A 9,764-nucleotide genomic window follows, 5' to 3' on the forward strand; every position below is an offset into this window, starting at 1 on the left:
CAAATGTGTTGAGTCACTGACAAAGACATTGATGTTTATGTTAAGACAAACAGGTCTGTGCTAGGATGCTTGTATTGGTATTTATGTTTGCAACCAAAACTGCTGTATTCAAGATCTCTGCAGGTTGTAGGAGCAGATCTATAGTAGGTTCACTTGATCAAAATTTGGCTCAGCCTATTTCACAGCTCCAAGCACAAAGTCACTTACAGCTGACAACATATTTCCATGTATCTTGATAAAGGTATACTAGTTTTAGGGTGCATCATGTCTGTTCCCATTGTGATTCCAAAGCACCTTCATCTGGCATGAATGCTACTAAATGAAAGGTTAAGTATACATGCATTTTCCTCCCTTCACTCCCTCAGGTTACTTATCTTTAACACTGTATCCTTGCAATTTTACTGAAAGATCATAAATTACACAATAAACAAAGGGAGGGAGCTATGGTAAATGCTGAGGTGTGATTATGAGCTGCTCTCTTTTCATACTCTTGGTTCTTATGAAAGGGAGCACTGAACACAAGGTGATGAACATGAGGAGGAAAAAGCAAAACTAAGGACAGAGAACAGCCTTTGATAGAGGAATACTGTCCCTTACATTAAATGGGCACAGTCAGTCTCTGTAGAGTACAGTGAGACAGGAAGGTGAAGTCTCACTTATTCTTCAGTCTAGACCTAGAGTGTTCTGAAATTCAGTCACCAATCATAGATGGCCTGAAAGGCAGGGTGCAATCAAACACCTAATCCACTAAGGTGTAAGACTCAGTGGTCCACTGGGTACACCTTGGTTTATCTAATATGTCACTAGTAGTTGATTTATGTCCTGCTTCAAGGGGACAAATACGACTGATGATATGTGCAAGGTAAAGGTAAGCTTGCACTTAAGAAAGCTTGCTGATAAACCAAAAAAGCAAGATAAATGTACTAATCTTTTTTGTTGGTCACTGGGAGAATCTCTGTGGATGTTCTCATCCTGAGTCAGAGCTCACTGATGACACATGGACCTGTGGGGGTTAGAGGTATGAGATTCGATATGTGGAATTTCACAACAGAGCATTAGGGAAATTAAGTATTTTCAGGGGCCCTGTAAACACCAACCCCCTCAACCATGCTGTCATTTTCGGTGTGTGTGAGCTTGTATATGTGTACACGGCTGTGTAATCTGCCTCTGCCAGCCTGCTGTGTCTCTCTGGGCAGAGTGGGTCTGGTTGTTTGAAAGAGGCTGGTGCTGAATGGGGGGTAGGGCTTGGGCTAATCCGCCTGTGCCACGCGCCGTGTGCCCAGCACCCAGCCAGTTGCACCATGCCGCCTCCTCTGTAGTGAGTCCATTGGAGCGCTACAAGGCCCTCTGAATGCTATCAGCACAGACGACACACTGGCCCCCAAGCAGGGATTACAGCTCTCTCAATGAAGCCGCCAGGAGGAGGATCCAGAGCAAGAGGAGGAGACGAAGGAGGAGGAGGTACACAATCCTCCAACAGGAGCTCCATTCTCTAAAAGGAAGAGGCCATCAGCAAAGCTGACACGCCAATCAACAGTGGCTGGGAAACCACCCCATGAGAACAACACGTCCAGCACGAAGGATAGGGAGGAGAGAAGAAAGATTTAAAAAGGATCCATCACTTTTTAAAATCCAGCTTAGAGCCACTTGGTACTCCTTAAGGACAATGAACACTGGCCCATTGTTATGAAGCAGATTGGGATGGGAACATTAGCATGAGTTTGCATAGACACACAGAGCTCTTGGTGTCATATAAAGACTTGGAGTTTGAGCTTTCTGAGGAGTCAAAAGATTATGTTGAATTATGTTTACAACCTGTTTGTAAGTTGAAAATAGACATCAAAGAGGCAGAGGAGAGGGGGGCGGCTGTAATGTGCCAATAAAAAATTATTTAAATAGACTGTGGAAGGGTGCGTCCCTGGTGTGGTGTTTCTATTGGAAAACTCAGGCACCAAACAATGTGGTTGAGATTCATCCTCACCCTCAGGGTCTAGAGCATGTTATGAGGGCTCTGTGAGCTGGTGTTCTGTTTCCCACTATGGTTTACCATAGTGACTGATATATTAACAATGACCAAAATACAGCAGTCCTCATCATACTTAATCTTCAGTAGCAACAGAAATGAGAGCAAATAACCAACAACAGCACAACCACATGCTTTGTGCTTCAGGCATGGAAAAACACATTATGTCACCATATTTTGGATGGCTTACATGTTGCTAAAGTTGTGGTAGGAGTGAAATATGTTAGTGTTTGTGCTATTTAAAATTTAAACCTCCAGACACATGAAAAGGGACACAAGGGAAACGGAGCAAACAAGCACATACTAGGATAGCAGGAGTCTAGCATCTGCACACCCCAGCTTGTATTATCAACAGAGAGGCACTCCAAATCAGGCAAACCCCCAACAGGCAAGCACACACTCCAACATCCTGAAAATACTTACACCCACTCGTCTGCCCACTCATGAAAGTTACTGAAAACACAACTCACATTTGCTTGTTAAGAGCTTTCTTGTTTTGGCTGGAAAATGAACCCGTTGAGGAAATTGAAAATAAAAAATGTAAGAGCTCCTCGCCGCTTGCCCAGATAAGACTGGCACAGGCACACACCTCTGCCTGGCATGGATCCACTCACTGCCTTCATTTTTAGCTCTTTCTACCACACCTGGCATCATGCTGCCATCATTCTGGCACCAGCCTGGCAAAGGCTAACAATGTCACTGTTATCTGAGGCGATTTGCCGATGCTCTGATGCAGTAAATCAATTTTCCATAAATATAGGTGGCATCTGGCCCATCTCAACTATCATGGCTCGAGATTCTCTTGAGCTGCTGTAGCTCTCTAATTCTTTATGAGTGAATACAAAGGTAGAGACACAGAATATGTCTGGTACTGCCAGTTTGTTGTAGCATCATTACATTGCCATAGGTTTGTACTGTATGTTATAATAGCTAGAGCATGTTCCTGTGAAAACAACCTGACACAGCCATTTAGCACCTGACAGGAGGAAAATACCAACCTCCTGTTCATGTTATCGTGTCATATCCTGTTGTTACATTGATACAAAGAATTGTAATAGCCCGCTGATCAGGACATTTGTGTTTAGCCGCCGGAACATCTGACCTGTCTCTATGTCATGATGGATCACCTACTATGATCTGAGTGCTGTGTGCATGGCCAAGCATGCATGTGTGACAAAGGGAAGATTCCCAATGAATATCCATTCTCATTTCTCGCCCATCTGCTCCCTCATATAAAGGAAACTGGCATATCTGAGTGAATACAATGGTCTTTAAATGGTTCATCATTCAATGTCCACAAAGACAGAACATCCAAACACACCCAGCAAGCCCATACAAACAGTAATACACTTGACACACTTCCCTCTACTCAGTGAAGTGACCTATTCAGACAAAGCAGCAGGAGGCAGAGAGGCTGAAGAGCTGGGAAGCTAATGAATGCATGGGTTTGGACCACTTGAAAGTGCTAGTGCTATCCGCATGTTGCTTTTCCTTTGCTCACAAGAGAGCCCTATTAAACCATTACCCCCGATCTCCTCCACTCTTTCCTCACTCTTATGTCGTTTTTCAGTGTCCCTGCTCCCCTAAACTGAATGTCTGCATGAAAACTAGGCCAGTCTTTTGATGGTTCACTGACCAATGCTTCCTGCACCGTAAGAAATACTTAAGAGTTTTCCTGGTCTTTTAAATAGATAAATGTAAAACACTACAGTTAAGCTGAACAGAGACTGAAAGAGAACTAGATTGTTCGACAAGAAGACTGGGGACACCAGCCACATCTAATCACTCTGCAGGAACAGAGCTCAAAGCAATGCAGCACTGACAAGAAATGGTCAGAGGTCAGAAAACAGACCCTTAATGGTCCCCTCTGAGGTTAAGTGCTACAGAAGGTGATGATGACATCCATTGGGCTGCTTAAGTCACAGCAGATTGATGACATTTTGGCATTCAATCTTAAGACATAGACAGCTGTGAGCAGCTTTTGTGGAGACTCAAAGATGGGCCCTGTGTTTCCATGACATCTCGCTGTGGCTTTACTGATACGACCTGGTGTATGGCAAGATTGTATCTGCTTTTCTACAGCCTTACTGGGGCCTTGTGTCTGTGACCTTCACTTCAACGTGGCTGACTTGTTGTTCTACAGGCATCAGTCAACAGCACACTCACAGAGAAACTCCCCCAACCACGACAAGTAATCAACTTTGCAGATAGATAATGGCCTTTTTCCCATTGCAAGGCACACTGAGTTGTTTCTGGTGGTTGGCAGGAGAGCTGCTGAAGTAATTCACAATGTCTAATCTGATAGGTTATCATAGGAAGAGCTGATGGCATTTTGTGGGGATGAATTTATCTCCAAGTTCCCATTAAGAATGTCATTTAGTGGCAACATCCAAATCTCCTTGAAATGTTGATTGTTTCTCAGGCCTATTCAATCATTTGCACATGAAAAGGCCCATGGAACAGGGACTGTGGTAGAGACCATTGACAGATTAGCAATGGCCATTTCAGCCTGTACTGTCAACTAGTTCTCTAAGCAGCTCTCTTGTTTTACCCTCTGTCACTTTCCCTTGCACCTCTGTTTCGCCTCCTGTTTTCTATTGTGGCAGTGTGGTTGAGACACACTGCTGAATCCCATTGAATATTGTTTGGCTTTCAATAGTGAGTAGGAACAATGAATATGGTGAGAGAGAGCTACGCTACCAACCTGAACCTGCATGCCTCAGCAGGGACTTGTGTGAGTGGCTCATTCAGTGCTTTACACTGACATCAATAGCCCTGCATGTGGAAACACACACAAAAACTCCACACTATATGCAAATACATATACTGTCATTACAAGCACAAACCCAAGCTTTTTAAAATAACAGACTAATTGACAGCAGACAAAACAATGTGCTCTATCCAAACATGCACTGCGCTTGAAACCACTGGCATGATAAACACAACTGCAGCTTTCATCTAAAGTGCACAAACATCAAAGTAGAATGAAATCAACAGGAAAAAAAAGGGTACAAATTTCTTGACATACAAAGACACTCAATCAATCTCACTGGCCCCATTTCTGCTCATGCACCTCCATTTTTCCAGCTATTCTCCACTGACTTGCAGAGGACACCACACTACCGTTCTATTTCCTCACCAATCTTTTCCATTGTGCTTTCTAATCTGACTACATAAAACAGAAGAATGATGTCCCCTCTACTCATGATTTGAATCCAGTGTGCTTTACTCGAGAGGCCATGTTTTCTTATACTGTCTGTTTGAAGGAATTTTGACTCTTCCTGTTCTCCCGGTGCTGTGTCACCATCCCTTCTTGAACACTGTCGTTCATGTGAGGTTTCCAAAGCAGGGGGACACAAAACAAGAGGAATGGAAAAACAACACTTTTTGATTAACTGTGTTTAGAAACAGGGCTCTGGGTTTTGTATTATGATGTTTCTTCCTATAAACATGCGGTTGCTGTATGGAGAACATCTCACATTCCCAGAGCAGTGTTAAAAGAGGTCAGACACAAAATGGAAAAAAAAAGCTTAAAGAACTGCTTCCTGAGTGTAGCAAAAGTGGTTCAAAAGGGTCGTTTGATTATTTAGAGGACAGGCTCAAATCCCAGAGTGACCTTACTTCTTTCTGCTTCTCTCTCTCCTCTGAAAGATAAGGCTGTGTGTGGGCAGTATATGTGAGAGTGTGTGAGTGACACTTGGTTTCCATTTTTCTGGTACAAGGATTGACCCTAGAGTCTGAATGCAAGCAGACAAAACTCGACAAATCTTTTCATTTCTCCCCCTTCTGTTTCCCAGCAGTTCAGAGTGTCTCTACAGTATTTCTGTTTTCATTTTGTCCACTATGACCCTGCCAATACACCCACCCTCTCAAACATTTCACACAGAGAGTAATGCAACCTCTCTTGGTCATTTCATTCTCATAGTTAAACGCAGTAATCTCGTCTATAACACACACACATACACACACACACACACACACACACACACACACACAGAGTATGCTGCCCACACATGGTCTTATCACTCAAAAGCAACAGAGAAGCGAGAAGCACTGAGGTCAGGTCAGAAACCCAATTACTGTACAACAAATTGACCACATCTTCACCACCATCTTCCTTTTTGCTCGGCACCGAATGCTAAGGTGGTTCTTTGAGACTCTCACCTCCTGTCTCTTTTATAAGCGGTCATCTGTCTTTTTTTATTTTTCCAACTTTCCCCCCCACGCCACTGACAACCTCTCTCCTTCACGCTCTTTCTTCAGTTTTCTTTTCTACAGCCCTTCAACCACATGTCCAGCATCTCTAATGCCTTCCGCCCACCATTTCCACATGCAGCTCTTTTAGTGGTTAGATCACACGTTGCTTTTAGAAGATTAAACCAAATGTAATCCAAAACTAAAGCCCAGAGAGCACATAAAACGCAATGAGGAAAAACAATTGAGACCGAACTAAATAAAAGAAGCATGCTGAAATACACAAGTTCATTTGCAGAGATGAACAAAAAATGTCACAATAATACCTCCCTTGGTCTTTTCTTCACATCACCAAAAGATGTGATTTATTGTTTTTCCCTCTCTGTCTTTTTCTCTATTCTGTTTTCGGCAGCGCAGGCAGATACATGTCTACCCTCAATCCAAGTCTGTATACGTAGCCCTCAAACCACCCAATTCCTACCAGTATGAGCCAGGCAGTGGCCGTGGTAAGAACATGGAAGGATGGATGTAACCATTAAGGTTTGAAAGGATGAGAGAGAGGTGGAAAAGAGGCAGAAACTGGGATTTCTCCTGATTGCACAACCAAGCGCACAGCCCGCCACGTTTCACTTGCTCACTTGCCATGTATCCATCCATCCTCAAGCAAACTCAGTCAAAACCCCAGAAATTTAACAATGAGCTGCCATCATGTGCCAAAACATGGGACGGAGGAAAAAAAGTGAGCAGCTTGGAACCCTGTCATTTTTTCGTGCGAGCCCCGCTGCTGGTATCTTATCAGCTCAATCCTCTCATCGTCATTTAAATCTCCCCCTACTCCATCCGATCCCAGCCGTGGCCCTATTTAAATCTCTCCCTCCTCCCAGTCCACCACATTTCTAATGCTAATTATTTAAACCTCTCCATGCGCTCTATCCCTCCCATCCACCAGCTAGTTATTCAAATCTCTCCCCACCCACTCTCCCTAAAAGCCCAGCCCCAGTTAAAGGTGCTTGACTGAAGGGTTGATCCGGGCTGTTGTTTTCAGACAGAGGATAATACTGCTTCTTCCAGACTCCTCTCCTTTCCTGCTCTGTTTTCCTGGCCCTCTCATATCCTTTTTCTTTCTATATACAATTACACCGCCGCACATATCCTTTTTGAAATCAAGAGGTTTATTAGCCATGATAATGGAATGCAGTTGTTAAGAGTGCAAGAACAGTGTAATAAATCCACTGTTTGCCATATCAGATTAGGTAGAATACTATAAAGACAGGGTTGGGAAAAGATTTGCACACAAAATGTGTGTGTATTTAGGAAGCTAGATATAATCAGAAATATACATAACATGTGTATACATCCAACTCTTAGAGAACAGGATAGTTCCATGGGAATGTGACCTTAGTCGGTCTGTGGTGGCCTGTGTGGGTCACTGTCCCCAGTGTTAAGTGAGTGGCGAGAGTGAGTGACTGAGCAATGGTGATGCAGTTTGGGAGGTCAGAGGGGATTTTTTTTTCCAGGACCAGGTGCCAGCAAATCAGTGTGGGAAAGGGGACATTAATCTCGGTCTCCCCTTAAACTCAAGCATGGTTTACTGATTTCTTAATCTTTATTTCTATCGGTCAGAGATTCTTTTTCTATGGTGCTCTGTTTGACCACTCGCAGCTTTCACACTCTCACTCTCATTCAGTTGGAGGGATCGCGCTGTTAGTCCTGTGGAGAAGCCACCTACACATGGAGCATCAGGATCGCAGCTCAGTAAAACACCAAAGCTGCTCACAGCTCTGAACAGGAGTCCCACTCAGCATCACTACTTATTACAGTTACATAAATGCTGGTTTCCAACAACAGCCACCCCACACAAACTGCACACTCCTATATGCACACACCACAGCAGTACATCATGTGTGAAGCAAAACACCTGCAAGAGAATGTATTCATTTACACGTTTGTATAGTTCTTGATCATGAAGTTGGTTTAACATTTTTAATGTAAATTTAGCAATGTGCATTCTCCAAGAAAACATCTACAATTTCAACATTTCTTTGTGAATTTCTTTCACAAAATGATTTTTTTCTAAAATAATACAAGTTATATTTTCACAACCAGTAAAATTTACAATCAGATCAATTAAAAACACTTCTTTTTATGTTATTCATTACAGATTTAAAAAATACTGAGACAATAGATCCCAATCTCTTCAGCATGCAGTAAAGAAAAGTGGACACCATAGGGGGTGTGCTCACCTTGATACTCCTGTCCAGGGGTGTAGACAGTGGGGCTGCCAGTAATTTGGAGGGTGAGTAGCACCTCTCCCCCACCTTCTGCCACCCCGGCTCCCTCCAGCTCCCCGTGGTGGGTGCACAGGAAGAAGAAGGGGTTGAAACGGGGGTAGAAGCTTGCAGGGGGCGCCCCGAAATCCATGCTGCTGCTCCCCAAGACTAGGGCCAGCAGGGCACAGCCTAAGGCACCCCCGAGAGAGGCCCGCACCATGGCCATCTGCCCTCACCAAGCGAGGGACTGGGGACTGGAGGTGGATGAAGAGGTGAGGAGAGTGATGAGTGGGAGCAAGGAAGGCACAGGTAGAGTTCCAGAGGACAGCTCTTGGAGTCCACAGATGAGTCCAAAGTCCAAAAGTGCGTGCGTGAGAGTGTGTGTTTCTCTGTGTGTTTGTATGTGTCAGATTTATGTGTGTAAGTGTGTGGGCTTGGCTGTGAGGAAAACTGTAGAGCTCTGTTCTCCTGCTTCCTCTCCCTGTCCTACCTTCACTCTCGGGGAGTTCAGAGCTTCGCCTGTGCTGTCCTGCTCAGGCGTTTAAATACCTCACCCCCTCCCTATGTTTCCCTCTCTCCTCCCACCCTCCCTCCCGCCCTCTCTCTGTCTCTCTTTCGCTCTAACACCAGCTCCACGCGTGCTGTATGCGCTCTATGAGACGGCCTCCCTCCTCTCTCTCATCCAGCTCTTCTCTCCTCCCTCTTCACTCTCTGCCAGTCTATCACTCTGCCTTTTTCCTTAATCTCTTCCTCCCCCCTCTTCTCTCCTCTTTACCTCTCACTAAACCACTGTGTTACTCCACATTGCACTCTTGTTTCCCTCTCCTGAGACCTTGGCAGCCTTATCTCTATGCATCTGTTAGTTTCTTCATCCCTAACCAGCCCTCTGACAGATCCCTTTCACTCTCTTCTTTTTCCTTTGTCTTTTTGCCCATCCACCAGACTGTCTCCTCCTCTTCCACCCACTATCACACCTCCTTTCTCCCTCCCTCTTCCGCTCTTTTCACCTCCCTCTCCTTCCCTTTCTCTGCTTCTCTCTCTGCTGCTCTCTCCCCCCGCCCCCCCAACCCGCTTCGCTCTCCCTCTTTTTCCAACCCTGTACCTCTCAGTCTCTCCTCCTGTCTTCAGCAGCACTCAGATTTGTTTTTCTTCTTCTCCACTGTTGCTTTTTTCATGGGTTTTCCATCAGAATCTCCTTTTCCACAGGTTTCTCCAACTTTTTTCCCTGTCAGAGCACTGCGCGCTGTCTCTCTGCTCTAGATTAACCCACCACTACA

General features: G+C 44.6%; 1 protein-coding gene across 1 annotated transcript in view; it reads right to left on the bottom strand.

Moving 5' to 3' along the window:
- The window catches only part of reln (reelin), an 89,257-nt gene extending 80,211 nt beyond the window's left edge, over window positions 1–9,046 (bottom strand). The window contains 1 exon segment of the mRNA XM_051073273.1: window positions 8,461–9,046. Within this exon segment, the coding sequence (XP_050929230.1) occupies window positions 8,461–8,713 (253 nt within the window). The 5' untranslated portion in view covers window positions 8,714–9,046.
- Between the last annotated feature and the right edge of the window lie 718 nt (window positions 9,047–9,764).

Source organism: Lates calcarifer, linkage group LG10 (assembly GCF_001640805.2).
Source record: "Lates calcarifer isolate ASB-BC8 linkage group LG10, TLL_Latcal_v3, whole genome shotgun sequence".
NCBI classification, from domain to species: Eukaryota; Metazoa; Chordata; class Actinopteri; family Centropomidae; genus Lates; species Lates calcarifer.